Source organism: Pteropus medius, unplaced genomic scaffold, assembly GCF_902729225.1.
Source record: "Pteropus medius unplaced genomic scaffold, Ma_sr-lr_union100, whole genome shotgun sequence".
In the NCBI taxonomy this organism is placed as follows: Eukaryota; Metazoa; Chordata; class Mammalia; order Chiroptera; family Pteropodidae; genus Pteropus; species Pteropus medius.
In genome coordinates this window covers 11,628,066-11,644,348 of record NW_024340692.1, presented here as the reverse complement: position 1 = coordinate 11,644,348, position 16,283 = coordinate 11,628,066, and the positions used below count along the sequence as shown (strand labels likewise).

Here is a 16,283-nt window from a genome sequence, read left to right as displayed (position 1 = left end):
TTCTACTCAAAGCTGGAAGTATTTGAGTATTTTATAAGGAACATATATTACTGGTTTAATCTGTTTTAAATTTTAAAATAATGAATTTTATACTACCTTCAAAATTATTAAATCGAGCCTTCTTGACTCATGATACATACCACTAGCCTGATAAATCAAGTCATTCTTTCATGCATTCTGGCCCATTTGAAAAATTAGGTAGTAATGATTATTCTAGTCACCAAATATTCCCCAACTGAATGTCCCTCTCTGAAATGACAATGGAGCACTAGAGAGTACAAACTGTTTCAACTGAAAGGTTCCAGGACAGAACAAGTGCTACTGCACAGGAAAATAAGGGCCTGTTAAAGAAGCAGAGGACAGAGCGATCTAGCATACACTCTCAAGCAGAACTCCAAATCCAGGCGGCCTTTACCTTCTTTTATTCAAATGTGAAAGCAACAATAACTAGCTTTCTGAAAGCCACCCCAAAGGAAAGCTAGTCTTTTGTAGGCAGTGGAATCTGGAAGTGAGATACTGGGAGAGGCAGTAGCATGTCTGCATCCGGAAAACTTTTGGGTATGCAGTTTAGCCACAAGAATAAGCTACCAAAACCTAGAGGGAAAATACTGTATAAAAACTCGGAGAAAGAGGGAAATATCCTCTCCAAATTTTCTGTAGGATGCCTTGCAGAAAAAAGTACTTTTGAAATGTGGGGATTTTATTTTAGAATGAGTAAAACACTTAAATTGAATATATGTTGCTAACTAGTAATGAGTCTGTTATTGCCTTATTATGAAAATAATCACATGCAATGCGAAAATTTATAGTTTTACAGAAAACTATAAAGAGTATAAGTAAAGCAGTTATGACAGTTCTGGTTTTAAATTCATGAAGCAATGGAGAGTCAAACTGTTTTTTTACATTGTGCTTCACCTTCCTCTCCAGTCACACTCACCACAGCTCCACTAGCCAATACTCACCACCCAGCAGTGACTATTATACAGTTTGTTTATATCCTTCCAGACAATGCAATTATATCTAAAATGTATACGATTGTAGAATTTTTATGTAAAACTACCTACATTTATTAAAAAAAAAACACAGACTATAAACTAGCAAAAGTAATTACTCAACAAATGTAAATAAAGGAACTGACTTGGGTCTAGACCTCATTAACCCTAGGTAAATGCATTTAAATTCCTTTAAGTATGGGTAAATTTTCTCATTTTAATTCATGAAATTATATATATAATTTATATAATAATCATCCATAATGGCTAAAAGTAAGTTTGCCATCTATACAACAACCTGGTTAGTGGTAAGAACAGGGCTCTGAATCTGGACTGCCTAGGTTCAAATCCTGCTGTGTCATCTACCAATAGTGAAACCTAAGGCAAGTTGTAATCTCTCTTACCTCAGTATTCTCATCTGTAAAATGAGGGTAATAACAGTACTATTCCCTCATGTTGTTCTGAGGATTAAGTGACTTATTTATACATAAAATGTTCTGAATGACATTTGGCATATAATAACAACCATACAAAGACAAGCTAAAACTACCTCATCCTTTAAAAAGAATGTTCATTTCATTAAAGATATTATATTCAAAAACTTTCCACTTTTATCAAAAAAGAATTACATGAAAATATACAATGCAATTGCATTAAAATATAAAATGTAGCCTCACATACCTGTTTGGAATACAAGTTCTTTGCCTCCTACACCTGCTGCCTCCAGGTTAATAAATGCACGAATCAAGCTGGCCCAGGGGTGCTGAGTAATGAAACCATGACTAGCCTGAATGAGAAGGAAAAAACCAAATATAGGTTACACAACATGAAATGATCAAAGTCTCTGTTTTGCTATTTTGCTTATTTTAAAGACAGAACTATGTTGATAAGAGGAAAAACAGGAAAATAAACATTTTTTTCAAAGACTGTATCTGAAGACATCTATCTGTTTATCTCTCTATGTATAATGGCTATGTGCAGTTTGCTGAGTGGAAAGTCACCATCGCAGAAGGCAGCCTGATTTCCATGAGTGGTGCCAAAGAAAATCCTTAGTAAGTGTGAGGTTGTGCAAAAGAAAGGGCAAAAAAATAGAAGGGACAATCCACATGGTTGAATATTCATGCGGTATGCCTGCCTCAAAACATCTCTGAAACTCCAGTGTGAAAGAAAACCTGAGGTGAATAATTATGCCATCACAGAGACCTTTTATGAATCACAGACTGACAAGACGATCCGTTCTAAGTTGAATTTTTAAATGCTGAACATGAGTACACAACTGGCTGTAGAATTTTTAAAGTACTTCCCAGTACAATATTTCTTTTGCATATAATTTTATGATACTACTCAGATGAATAATCAAATGTGTTAATTATTATTTTTTATTATTATTCAAGCCTAGTATTTAAAACAGTAAAATCTCACCTGCAAGACATTTTCCTCAGCACCATTAAAAAGAAATATGACAGCATGACGTAAGGCTTCTGAAGATGTCGAGAAGACACGAAGGACTTCCAGCATCACTGAACAGCTAACTGCATCATCACTGGCACCTTCAAATCAGAAACACAGATTTGCTTCTCTGATTTCACAACCCTTACAGTATGAATCATCAAGGCTAGGAATGAAGTTTTCTCATCAAGGAACCATAACAGAGCTGCAAGACGAGAAGCATAGCTCTGTTACCATAAGGTGGCAATTACACCCACCAGCAATAAATTCCATGAAGGCAAGGATTTTTGCCTGGTTTGTTTGTTGACTTACTCTTAATGTCTAGAACCATGCCTAGCCAAGAGTAGCCTCTCAATTAGTAGCTGTTGAATAATTAACCAGGTAAGGCCTAAATTAATTCTGAAAACTAGCATTCTCGTCAACCCAAAGCAATTTGTTCCCTTCTTTATCTTTATTCTACAACCTCTGTAATAGTCTCACTTCTGGTGTTCATAGCTTCCTAGATCATCTCCCCCCGCCGCCCATTCCTTTCCTGCTTGTTTTCCTGCCAAAATCATAAAAGCTGAAGATCACTCTGCATACACAGAGTAGTCAGTTTGGACGGTATAGCATTTTTAAAGTTTCTCCAAGGAACCTCAGACACAGGAAAGACTAATGACCTAAGTAGTATCCCTCATCCCAGCACTGATAAAGCAGAGGACCTCATCGAATCTCAACTTCTTGATTCAGAAACTTTATATATTAATTCAAGGTGATTATAATGATGACTTTAGTGCCTTGACTTTTTAGAAAAGTACTGTAAGAGGTAGTAAAAGAAACTGGATATCTGCTATTAAGGAATTATTTTTTAAGTGAGATAATGCATGGTATTACAAACGTATCAGAAAAGAGTCCTTATCTTTCAGTGATATAGACTGAAATACAGAGAAACTGATAGAGCTGAGACCTGCTTCAAAATAATCAAGGGTTGCAGGAGTGGGGTAAAGAAACAAGATCAGACTGTCCAAGCTGGGTGACAGGTACACCCAGGTTCATTAAACAATTCTGCTTTTGTACATATTTGAAATTTTCCATAATAAAAAGTTTAAAGACTAATAACCCAGAGAAGAGTATTTCTGGGTTTATACATTGGGAGGCATGGTGCTACAGAGTTTAGCATGGGTTTTAAAGTAAGAAAGACTTGGAAGTAAATTCTAGCTATCATTTATCCCACAACTTCCTGGTATAGAGACAAGGCTAATGACACCTACCCCACAGGTGTACTGTGAGGATTACAAGATAATGTCGTCGGCACTCAGTGTTTTTCCTTCTTCTCTTTGCAAACTTAAGGCTCTGCAGCTAGCTAAAATGCTTGTTTTGACACTGTTAAATTCCAGACTCCATTCCTACTCAAGACACTATTGCCTATTAGTTGTCTTGGCAGTAATTACTGAATTTTATTTTAATTAAAGTGAACTAAAGTAATAACTAATTACTATCAAGCTATCAGTAAAAAGTGCTACCTTCTCAAAACCAAATAAAATTAATGGTTTTTAACTTTAAGGCTGTGAGTTATTTCAAAATAAGAAGCAAACCACAAAATTTTCTTTATTCAAAGGGAAACTGAAAGAGACATATCCATATATGGATGATTAAAATTTTAAACTATCCTCTTTTAATGGTCTTGTTATCTGAGAACAGAACTAGAGAAGGTCAAATATATTTAAGTGAAATAAAATTAGAGGGCAGTATCTATAAGGGCTGGATGGTTAATCAACATCTCTTTCCCATTTAGAATTAACTCTGAAATTGAAGTCACCTCTAAAATAACTCAATGTCTCTTCTACCATCAACCTGGAACCACAAAGCAAACACAATAAGATATTTAAGGCCTTTCTGTGGGTAACATTACTCCTAATTGGTATCAGTTTCTAAGGTCCAGATATATTGCTATGAAGAACTTTTTTTAAAAAAAAAAAACCTGTTTCAATTATTAGTTCATCCACTGAAAGGATTCAGGTGTAGTCTATTTTATGAGTAGATTTTTTTACCTACTTTATTACTGACAGAAATGCCCTTGAGATTGTTGGTATAGGTATTCTTATAAAATTTTAATTTAATATGAGTTCCAGTGACACACAAAAATGCCATCCTTTCATTATTAGACTCCATACATATGATTTGTAACATTTGGCACTATGTTTCTGATACTCATATACACATCTTTCTTACATAATGCTCTTAAATAACTGAGGTGTTAATTTGGCCCTTCCTAGAATTCAAGAATCATAATAGTGGGCAAAGAGTGACACTTTATTACTGCTTTGAAATAGGCATGAAAGACCACTGGTTTCCCTAGCATATGCAAAGGTATTTCTGAATTTAAACAGATGGCTGTATCACTGACTTTTTTAACATCTTGAAAAAATACTTAATAGAATATGACTATTTCATAATATAATGTCATTGGGATATTGTGCCAATATTGAACTGAGGGAATGATGTCATTTTCTTCTCATGCTACAAATGCATGGTGAATTTCTCCTACCCTAAACAATTCACATTGGTTCTGCTGACCTCTCTACTGACAGTCAACAACTCATCTTTTTCACCAAATTACTCTGTACTCCATGCGCTCAATCCACTGTTGTTGAAAACACAAATTTTTTTTTTCAAATCTGACTGCTTTTACATGTAATCTTGAAAATATGTGTAAACTGATATTTTTAAAAGCATGTTACACTCTAAATACAATTGGCAAGCTTTCTGATTAAAGATATCCTAGGATGAATCACTCAATCAAGCAAATAAATTTTATTTTAAATTTTGTATAATTCTAGATGATCATATTGGGCCTGCTATAGTTCAAGCATTCTGGAAATATTGATGTTAAATAACAATTAATAGCAAAAAAAAAAACCCCAAACAAACAAACAAAAAAATTTTTCATGCCAGGCACTAGTCTATGTTTTTCTTATAAAACTTATAAAGCAATGCAAATAGGAAAGTACTATTACCATCTCCATCTTACAGATCAGAAACCAAGGAAAGGAGAGGTTAAGTAGTTTGCCAAAGGGAACATTAATTCTCCTTCCTTTCAAATGTAGCTAAAGAATTGACTGGCCAGTAACCCAGCATCTGATTCCACCTCTGTCTCTGATCAATGGTCATCAGTAAAGTTTATTTCTGTCAAACAAGGGGGTTGATGCTATCTCAGGTCTTGTCTACCTCTAAAATGCTATGATTCCATTGTAAAATGCTATCTTCTATTCTTCCCTACTTATAATCTCTTAATTACTGAAAACATTTTCCTGATGAGTCTTATTTTTTTAATGGCAGTTCAATTTGGGGATTCTCATTCGTTCAAAGTATTATGTCAGACACTGTCTTAAACATCAAGTATTCTATTTTGACAAAGTATTTTCAGAGGAAGATTTATAGATTAATGAGGTACTATAAAAGTATGGTATCCTCAGTGGAACAAAATTCTTACTTTTCACATCTACAGAAACTGCTAGATGTCCTCCAAACCATGTGTCCTATGAAGGCAAGGATTGTTTTTTGTATCCCATATCTCCAAAGCCTAGTACAACACCTAGCTGAGTAAACACTTGAAATTGCAGAACCTAACTCCAGGACTCAGAGATGCTTACTGGTAACACTGATAAAGCTACTTCGGGAACATTCCATGTCCTGTCACTGGACTCCTGGCACTAATGTTTAAATAAATAAATAAATAAATAAATAAATAAATAAATAAATAAATAAATAAATAAATAAATAAATAAATAAAGCACTTTCAGAGAATAGCAAGGGGTTAGATCTTAAACTAAATGACATTCTCATTATCCTGCCTGCTATCACAAATAAGGTTTTGTCCAAGAAAATGGTGTCCCACAATTGCCCAAGCAGCCTGGTGTTAATAAGCTTTGTGGGCTGTGATAATTTCAAAATGACTAAAAAACAAGAACATACCTGGTGAGTTTGCCACTGAGTCAAAATGACAGTTAGCTAGAACAGCGTGCTGGGCTCCATCTCTGGGTTCCAGCTTTACCACGACGTTGGTGATGTTGTCATAGTAGCTTGTAAAACCTCCTAAGAAATCAATGCTAAAGGAGCCTGTGGGCCGCTGTACATCTACTGAAATCTTGTGAAGGCTGTTGCTTTGAATTTCAATCAGTTTAATCTGTTCCAAAAGGTAACGCACCGTCAGAATTTCATTTTCTGGACTTCCTGTAGTCCTGGGGCCAATGGATGTTATATGTTCAAGATAATCCCTGGAAGTGACCAAAAGAATGACGACAAAGTGTGCTAGGCTTAAGACTAACACTTAGCACAGAAGAACTCTTCCTCTACACGTCCCCTCACTCCCAAAACAAGTTGACTTCTCACATAAAAAGGCTGCCTTTTATTATTTCAGGTACTCTGTGAAAAATCACTTGTAAAGTTCCATCATTTCATTTTGTCTCCCATGAATTCAGCCCTTGGGAGTTTTCTTTATTCTCTCACTCCCAACTTCTCCCAATCTCCATTTGAAATCAATACAAAGACCAAGTATTCTAGTCAAAATGTGTAACTGCTAAAGACTAGACAGGACAGAATGCAACTTCATTGTGCCACTCTCTGGAGGGTTACTGATTCTGGGTCCAAAACTAATAAGTGATGACAATTAAGTCAAAAGGTTAAATAAACAAACAATAACAACAACAACAACAAAAACCGCTTTTGATTGTGAAGAATGGACTCAGCCCTCTAGTATACACACAAGGCCTAAATAACCTCAATTTAGGCCAAAACAAACAAAAAATATTTTGTCTTTTCACTGCATTCCAAGTGGAGGAAAAAAGGGGTGTAGGGGAAGCGTGTTCCAGAAAGTCCTTAATAAAACAAGCTTCCAGCACTTTGTGTTCAAAGAAAGTTTTCAAAACACAGTGGCTTTTGAAAACTGCTAGCTGATGATTTTTTGAGCTCTGACACACTCAGGTTACAATACCTTTGATATAATCACCTTTCCTAGCACACTTAATGGTGTATTAAAAAAAAAAAAAAAGTTAAACTTTACACACTAGGGGCCCAAAGACAACCTCCAGGAATCTGAGAACTTCTGAAATTATAAAATTTTGAAGTGCAGTCTTCCAGGTTGAGCCTCCATAGCTTTCAGGTTTGAGTACTGTGAACCTTAAAAAGTTGGACCACTGCATTATTTCTTTCCGATACCTCATCAGGATCCGACTTTATAAAACTGTTTAAGCATACAAATTTCACTCTCCATTTCATTTGGAAAGTAGCAGCGCTAGCAAAAAGTGGTAGTTGCTCCAGAAAACGAGGGACCGACTAACAACCAAACCACGTGCAGGTGGGACGAAAAGGGAGTGGAAAACAGGCGCAATCCCCCTGGCCTTCCCCATCTGTACCACCAGCCTAATCGGGGGCCACGCAAGCCCCCGTCCTGTAAATTGGGACTCCAGAACAGGGTGGAGCAAGGCCACCCCACTTCATGTGTAGCAGGGCGGTGCCGGCGAGCCTGAGCGGTCCCGCTGGGGCGGGTGCACACAGGTGCGGTGCCCGGGCTCTGGCAGGCGACCCACGGGGGACGCGCGGGCCGGGAGGGTGAGGCCGGTACCTGGCTTGGCGCGCGTCGAACTCCCTGTGGTGCCCAGTGGCCCCAGGCAGCACGAGCTGCTGCAGAGAGAGCTGCACAAGCGTCCGCAGCGCGAGCAGGTAGAGGGCTAGCCCCAGCGCCGCGCGTGCCTCGGACAGTCCGGTCCCCGCAGCCTGACTCGCGCCAGCGCTGCCCGCCGCGCTTCGCTTCCGCGTCCTCACGCCGCCGCCGCACGCGTCTGCCAAGGGCTCCTGCGCCGGGGCCTCCCTCTCCGGTTGCCGCAAGGCCGCCGAGCCGTCCCGGCGCTCCCCTCCGATGCGGTGCCGCCTCACGGCCGCCGACTCCGAACCCCACTCCATGGCTACCAACCTCAGAGCCAGCCCAACCGCTCCAGCCCGCGACAGCCCCGGGAGCAGCCGTGGCTACCGCAGCGCCTCCTAGTGAGCGGACGGAAACTGCAGAGGGCCAAACTTCTTCTGATTGGCCCGTCCCGCCGCGGAGACCCAGACTGTTTGGACCCATCACCAGTGGGCACCGTGGAGGGGCCCGCCCAGGCTAGCCATACTGAGTATGCCTTCTCCTACAGGGCTTCCCTGCCTGGGATGGGAGAGAGATTTCCAAATTGAAAGATAACCATAAACCTAGAAAGGTGAAAAAAATGAGAGATTGCTTTTAAAAAAATGCACATGGTGCACCAGGCAGATGAAGGCAATGGCCCTGCTTTTGGAAGGAGCGTTAGAATAGGCTCTGGAAATTGTAGGCTCCTGGTTCTTAATATTAGAAATAGGACCGCGCCAAGAAGTCCCAGCCTTATGCTTCCACATACATAATCTAATAATAGATCTTCATAACCATGCGATGTAACCAGTACTATCATTGTCTCCATTTAACAGGTGAAGAAAAATAATAGCTATTATTTATTCGATACCTGCCATAAGCCGAGCACTGTGCTAAGTGTTTTAATACATTATCTCATTTGATTCTCATAAGAACCCTGAAAGCGAAATATATTTATTCCCACTTAATAGCTGAGGAGCTTACAGGTAATAACAGCTGAAGAACTTAAATCTAAATCAGTGGGCTACCAAAACAGCACTCTGTTCCACTACTGAATATGGCAATCTCAAAAGCGATCATCTAGTCTTCTTCCTGCCTGATAATGTAATGAACCTCTCTGCTTCAAAGCTCTGCGTCTCCAGCGCAGATTTGCTGCAGCACCATGACCATTAACCTAGACACCAACTGGGAAGGTACACTGCCAATTCTGCTCCAGCCTACAGCTCAGGCCCACCAGACACGAGGGTGCTCCTTATTCTTAGCTCTTCAGCTGGCCTCTTTCAACATCCTTCCTGCTCACCACCTTTCCTTCTCCAACAGGATCTTCTTACATGCTGTTGGAGTTGCCTGGAATGTTCTTCCTTCCCATCATTCCCTAGTCAACTCCAGTTTAATTTGCAAATGTCAGTTCAAGTGATATTTCCTAATCTAATGAAGCCAGTTTTTCCTATTCGTAGGATCTCATAGCACGATAGTATGCATGTGATTATTTAATGTCTTCCTCATTGAACCGTAAGCTCCATGAAGGCAGAAATCATGAATGGCTTTGCTCGCCATTGTATTCCCTCCTCTTAATACAAAGCATGACATGTAGTATGTAATCTATAAATATTTCTTGGGTGAATACATGAAAACAAATTTATAGCATCAGCATAAGTTTAGTTTGATAAGGTCCTTTTTAGTCAGGAAGGTTCATGAAGTCAAAGACTATGTCTATCTTATTTATTCATTACTATGTTCCCAGGACTTAGCTCTGTGCCTAGCCTATGGTCATCACTCAATACATATTTATTGAATGAGAAAATGAATATATATTTATCTTTTATAAGAGCCAACTCTCTTGCTAGTTTCTTTCCAAAAGCTCTAGCACCTCCACCATCTTTGAAAGATAACACCTCAGAGACAACTCTGTCCACTGCAGCATAACAAGATGTGGGGGTCTCTGGTTCCTAAGTGAAGAGTACAAATGTCTCATGGTCTTTTAAGCTTTATTTATTTTATGCTGTCACTTGCTGGACTGGGCAGGTGTCAGAAAACCTAGGGATAAGGTGCACCTACTAAGAGCCGTGTTACTGGTAAAATCATTTGAGCTCTATTTTTCTGAATGGATAATGTAAGTTAAGCACTTCTGACAATATTGCATGGGAGACAATGCACCATATTAGAAAAAAAAAGCCTGGCTGCTGGAGTCAGAGTTCTTGAATCGGAAACTTCCATACACATGGCATTATGCAAGTTAGCTGCAGAGTCTCACTGTCCTTATCTGTGATAATGGACATAATGCCTGCCTTAGAGGGCTTCAATGAGGATTAATCAGCTAATACACGTGAAAGAACCTCACACATAAGTCTCATTAAATGCTATTGTCCAGAATTTTTTCTTTATACAATCTTTTGCAAATTGGATTAAAAGCCATTTTCCTATCATGATAATCAGAAAACCCTAGGTGGTGGAAGTTGAGTTTTTATAATTGGGACCTTGGAAGGCAGTTTTTCTCCAGACTTGTGTAAACTATGGTATTCACATTTGAATATTTTCAAGCTACCAGTTATTGGATATTTACTTTATGTCAGATGCTGATCAAGGTGGGGAAACGCAAAGAACAAGTCAATGTTTCTACCTTCTCAGAGCTTATATTCTAGTGGAGAGGCAATAAACTCTGTGTGTGTGTGTGTGTGTGTGTGTGTGTGTGTATTTGTGGGTGAATAAAATGTCAGATAAAGTGCTACGAAGAAAAATAAAGCAGGGAATTGAGAGTGACTGAGGCTGCTGTTTTAAGTAGGGTGATCAAGAAAGGTCTCTCTGAGGAGATGACATTGGAGGTGGCCTGAATGAAGTGAGGAATGGAGCCATAAAAGCCTGAGGAAAGAATGTTTCAAACAGAGGGAAATAAACTGGGATATTCGGAAGCAACACTGAGTAGGGCATGTAGCTAAAGCAGCCTGAGCAAAGGAGCGTAGGGGTCAGTGGCAGAGGGAAGGTCAGAAAAGTAGGCAGGGGCCAATGCAAGGAGGGCAATGCAAGGAGGGCCTCCTGGACTCTAGAATGGTTTTGAGCAGTGAAGTTTATGCTCTAAGTTGTTTTACGACTTTGCTCAGAGTCTCGGTGGCGGGCAAAGGAGCGCAATGACCACGCCTAGATTAATAAAAGACTTTGCTAATGTCCGGCCTTTGAAGTTTGGAGCTGTTGAGCTGTAGTTTTATTTGTGTGGGAAGTAGACCACAGTAATTGAAACACATTCTAGTTCCCAGATATCATATTGCTGATGAGGATGGAACAAGATGTGAAAGGTTTCAGCTGTCCCATCTGGGGAGCTGTTGATCACTAGGATTGATTCAATTCATTTTACTTGGCAGGAAAATGTGTGTCTCTTGAGGACGAAGTGAGAGCCAGACCTACTGACAGGCACAGAGATGTCCCAAGTCCCTTCGGTTTTACCATCTCTTCAATATTTCCTAGTAACCTAGCTAAGATGAGTGGAAGGGGATGTGAGCTGTCAGGATTCAGGTGAATTGCCAATCTCTGTCTTCCACAGAGTTCATCCCATAGCCTATGTGCATCTTTCCTTGGAAGAGGGACTGCAATGGCACTTGGTGAAAGTTCTCTGGGACTGAGGCTGGCAGAACATCTACCTGATGTTACAGGGATATGAAAATCAAGGGAGGTGCCATACCAGGAAGTAAGAAGAGATTCAAACCAGTTGCCAAAGACAGAAGCAGATGTCCAAAGCTGACAGGCAGAGTGAGTCAAAGATTGAAAAATCAAAGCCAAGTTTCCAAAGGCAAAATAAATCCTGGGAAAATACTGTAGACAGGTACTGTTGCCTACAGCTGGGTTTTATGTGCTCACTGAGATGGTATGAGGGTGGGCCAGCTTTGTTTTAAGGGCCAGGGATGAAGGCTCATGTCCAGGTTCATAGTCACCATTAGAGTTTTGTTTTTGTTTTTGTTTGGTTTGGTTTGGTTTGGTTTGGTTTGGTTTGGTTTAGATCCCTTCAGGCTGAACCTGGGGCTTCCTAACTGCAAAGCTCTGCAATAGAACATTCAGAAGCCAGTGGCAATGGTCAGTTACGGGGAGCACCTTCAGTAAGCCGGGCAGCCTAGAAGTTGCAGCGCTGGCAGCAAAGGGCATTCTGAAAGGTACATAGGCCAGATCTGTAAGTCTCCTTTTGCTTCGGAGCTTTTCTACCCCCGTAAGCCATAAGAGAGGGATGGTGCCCCACTTTTAACTTCTTTTCAATCTTCTGGTTGGTCTTTCCTGCCCCCTAATTTCATGTAGCTTGTGGCCACTAAGGAGTTAGAAAAACAGCCCAGCTGCATTACTAGTTGAAGCCTTCATAGCAGATTACCCTTTCCCATGGCCAATTAGAAAGGAAATTCTTTGAGTTTTGAAAGAACTTATATCTAGCTAAAAAGAAATTTTGGAAACAAATGGGTTTGAGAAAATTGGCTCTTTGGGGGAAAGAAAATCGGTTGGAACCTCACACCATATTACACACTGAAAAAAAAAGTAGAATTCAGAATTAAATAACTTTTTTAACCAACAAGAAATAAGGTAAACATAATTAAACAATTATAATAATTAAGATTCAAAATGGACAAGGACTCTAATCAAAAAAGAAGTGGGAGAAATCATAAAGGGAAAAATCACATGTTGACTAGACAAAATTGAAAACTTCTATATGTCAAAAACAATCACCCAAAATATGAAAGTCAATGACAAACTTGGAACATTATTTTCAATAAATTTTTTTAAAAAGGGAATAATATACTTTATATTCTGTCTGTCTCTCTCTGTCTCTAAATATAGATTTAATTTATATATTTATATTAGATAATTTAATAGATATATTTAATTTAATACATATTAAAAATCTATAAGAAAAATACCAATGCCTCAATAGAAAAATATGGAAACCAGTTACCCTTTGGATAAAAGGAACATGTGAAAATGTGGACCATTTTTAACTTATCGCATTGAAAAAGTTTTTATGTTTTGTTTTAAACTATAAAATGCTCTGCTGACACAAATTTAATTGATAGACACTTTTATATGATACGGGCAGGTTGTGTGTTGAAAGGACCTTTCTGGAAAGCAATTTGACAAGACGTACCAGCAGCGTTAAGGTAATTCACAATTTTTGATGTAGTATTTTCATATATAGGAATATACTGAAGATGTAATAAGAAAAAAAGGAAAATGCAAAAGAATTTTCATCTATAAAAATCAAATATGTGGAAACTGCTTCAGCATATAAAAATAAATATAGTATATCCAGAGTGTGGATAGTATTAAATACAATGTAGTATTAAATACAATATTACCAAAATCTATTCAATAATGTGAGAGAAATGTTGTTATAAATATTAATAGAAAGAAAGAATAAAGATACTAAATCGAATTGATAAAGCATATATGGTATGAATAGTAAATACATGGAAGCAAGGACAGTGGTTATCTGTGGGTGGGTGTTTTCCTTCCTTATTCATTTCTCTAATTCCTACCTTTTCTACCATGAGCTCAGAGCTCCCTGTAAGAGCCTTGGGCATGGGGTCAGGCTCCTCAGCCCTGTGCCCAGGAAGACAGTTAAAATCTATTGCATTTTGATCCTTGGGAAGACAGTTTATAATTTGATTCTAACATGAATGCAATCCAACCAGGGAACACAATGTCAAAAAGCTCATCTTTGTTTTGTGTTCCTTAAGCACATTTTTAGACTGAAAAGCTTAGGGTAAAGATTCAGCAATTAATCCATAAAAAGCAATAAAAAAATTTTTGAGAGAATTTTTATATAAAAATTCAGCCTGTGACACGGAATCGGCTTTGGAGTTTGAATTTTCTTTTCCCTCCTTCATAGCACATTCCTTGCATTGGAGGAAGAGCTGAAAATCTCTAGAGATTTATTTGAGGGTCACATACCCAGGGCGTTGCCTTTCTCCCTGGACTGGAGGATGACTCAGCAATTTGGGGGCTGGGGAAAGCTGACTCCATGCTACAGCTCTGTCGTTTTAGTCTGCTAAAAATTAATAAGTGTGTGCTCTGCCAGGTCTTGGCGCATTTAGAAGTGCATGCCCAGAGACCCTGTTTCTGCCTGAGCCCCACTCTAGGAAGCTATCTCCTCCTGCAGCCCCTTGAACTCTTGCAGACTCTGGCCTGGACTTGTTTCACTTAGCCTGTGAGCCAGTGACCTTCCTTGAGTCCTAACCGGTCAAAAGTAGCCTCTACAACTTTTGCTGTTCCAAGATGCTCAAAGGAGAATAGGAACAACAATGGATCTTGGATGAGAATGACAAATTTCTCTCAAAGTGTGGTCTGAAGACCAAGAAGTATGAGACTCTCCTGGAGACCTACTCATCTTTCTGTTTCCTACTCTCCTACAGCATCTGACTCTGGAGATAGGGCCCTGGAATTTGTGATTCCTACAGAGGCCCAAATAGTCAGCCATGATGCAGAGGATCTTCGAGCTCTGGTCCACCCGTCCAAGACGGCACATAGGCCAATTGTGAGCGGAGCCTGGGCTCCACTTCATAAAGATCACCTTTAGGAAGATCGAGTCAGCATCACCATCTTCTCCCTCCCTGCCATGCCCACCCCCTACCCCCAATGGCCAGAATTCTGTAGCACCTTGCCATACCTCATCAGAAAACAGGGACTCCAGAGGCAGAACAGTGCAGTGGTTAAGAGCAAGCCCTCTGCATTCACAGCACTTATCAAAGTGGTGTTCTACCACCAACCTGCCATCTGTAGACCTCCAGTGAATTACTTAACCTTGCTTGCCTCAGTTTCACCACCTGAGAAGGGGGCTAAGAGGGCTGTTTTGAGGCCCTAATCCAGGAGACCTGGTAAGAGTTCAAGATGTATCCACTGTTGCTACTATTCTGCAGTTTGGAGCTTACCTGCACAACAGTAGGAAGATGGGGAGATGACATCTCTGGGTCTCTGACTCAGTTTCCACATCCTTCAATCACTCTCCTGCAGGTGGCTATGAGGGTGAAAGCAAATTAAAAATTCTTGGCTAAACTTGCCTATAGCAACCTAAATTACAGTATGAAAGGCAGTTTGCTCCATAAGCCTGAGGGAAACTTGACTTTACTTACAGGGCAACTATTTAATTATTAACTGTTTGTTAAGGCTCTACTCTCCCCACCCCTTGAAATACATACCCCTATATGTGCACACCCCTTTATTCCTACCAACTTGATGCAAGACCTTGTGAAAAAAACTGTTTTCCTCTCTCATCTCAAGTTGCCCTTGGTACATAAGCAATCAATGAGCGAGAAACCAGAAGTACTAAAAATAGGTACTCTATTTCTTAAAATAAATACTCATTCGCAATATTATTCAGAGATAAAAAGGAATGAGGTGCTGATAGTTGCTAGAATGTAGATGAACCTTGAAAATATTATGCTAAGTGAAAGAAGCCAAACACAAATTTTGCGTATTGTCTGATTCTGTTCATATAAAATATCTGGAGTAGGTAAATCCAAACAGACAAAATGCAGATTGGCGGTTACCAGGGACAGAGAGGAGGGGAAATGGGATCGATTGTTTAACAGGTACAGAGTTTCCTTTTGAAAATATTTTGGAACTAGAAAGAAGTGGCGGCTTGCACAATATTCTTAATGTACTAAATGCCACTAAATTGTTCATGTTTAAAATGGTTTTTATTATGTCGATTATACCTCAACAATAATTTAAAATTTTATTCACTATAAATTATTCACAGCTGACTACAGTAAGTAGAATTTAAAAAGAACTCTTAACTCCAGAGACAGATACCCACTCAAGTTCAGTTATAATAAAGTGATTTGCTATTTGCTATTGTTATAAATTGTGATTAAAAAAAGACTTGAGTTTCAAAAGCCTCTTCTAAGCAACTCAAATAGGATTTCTGCACTCAGCTTTTTTTTTTTTTTTTTAAAGAAAATCAATACACAGATCTGTGGCAGAGATGCTAATTCTTTAGAGAAGGCAAAGGAAGGAGCTTCATTCATAGCCTCAAGTTTTTAAAACCATTTACTCCCAATTTTCCATGATTCTAATTTCTCTGAACACAAGGAGCTACCCAAATACCCTAGCCAGGGGTAAGGCTAATCTTGAAAGGTCTTCTGCAAGGCTGGGAGCCCAAATTGAGAGATTCAGAGATTAAAACCCAAGTGACAACAATAGACTTTGGTTATTCACGTGTGCTATTGTGTCAGCAA

The 16,283-nt window shown here is 39.2% G+C and overlaps 1 protein-coding gene across 1 annotated transcript in view; it reads right to left on the bottom strand.

The window, feature by feature from the left end:
* ERMP1 (endoplasmic reticulum metallopeptidase 1) overlaps positions 1 to 8,461 on the bottom strand; it is a 44,659-nt gene extending 36,198 nt beyond the window's left edge. The window contains exons 1-4 of the mRNA XM_039881869.1: positions 8,044 to 8,461; positions 6,396 to 6,697; positions 2,415 to 2,542; positions 1,674 to 1,779 (exon numbers count right to left, since the gene is read on the bottom strand). Coding sequence (XP_039737803.1) covers positions 1,674 to 1,779; positions 2,415 to 2,542; positions 6,396 to 6,697; positions 8,044 to 8,381 — 874 coding nt within the window. The 5' untranslated portion in view covers positions 8,382 to 8,461. The remainder of the gene's footprint in view (positions 1 to 1,673; positions 1,780 to 2,414; positions 2,543 to 6,395; positions 6,698 to 8,043) is intronic.
* Between the last annotated feature and the right edge of the window lie 7,822 nt (positions 8,462 to 16,283).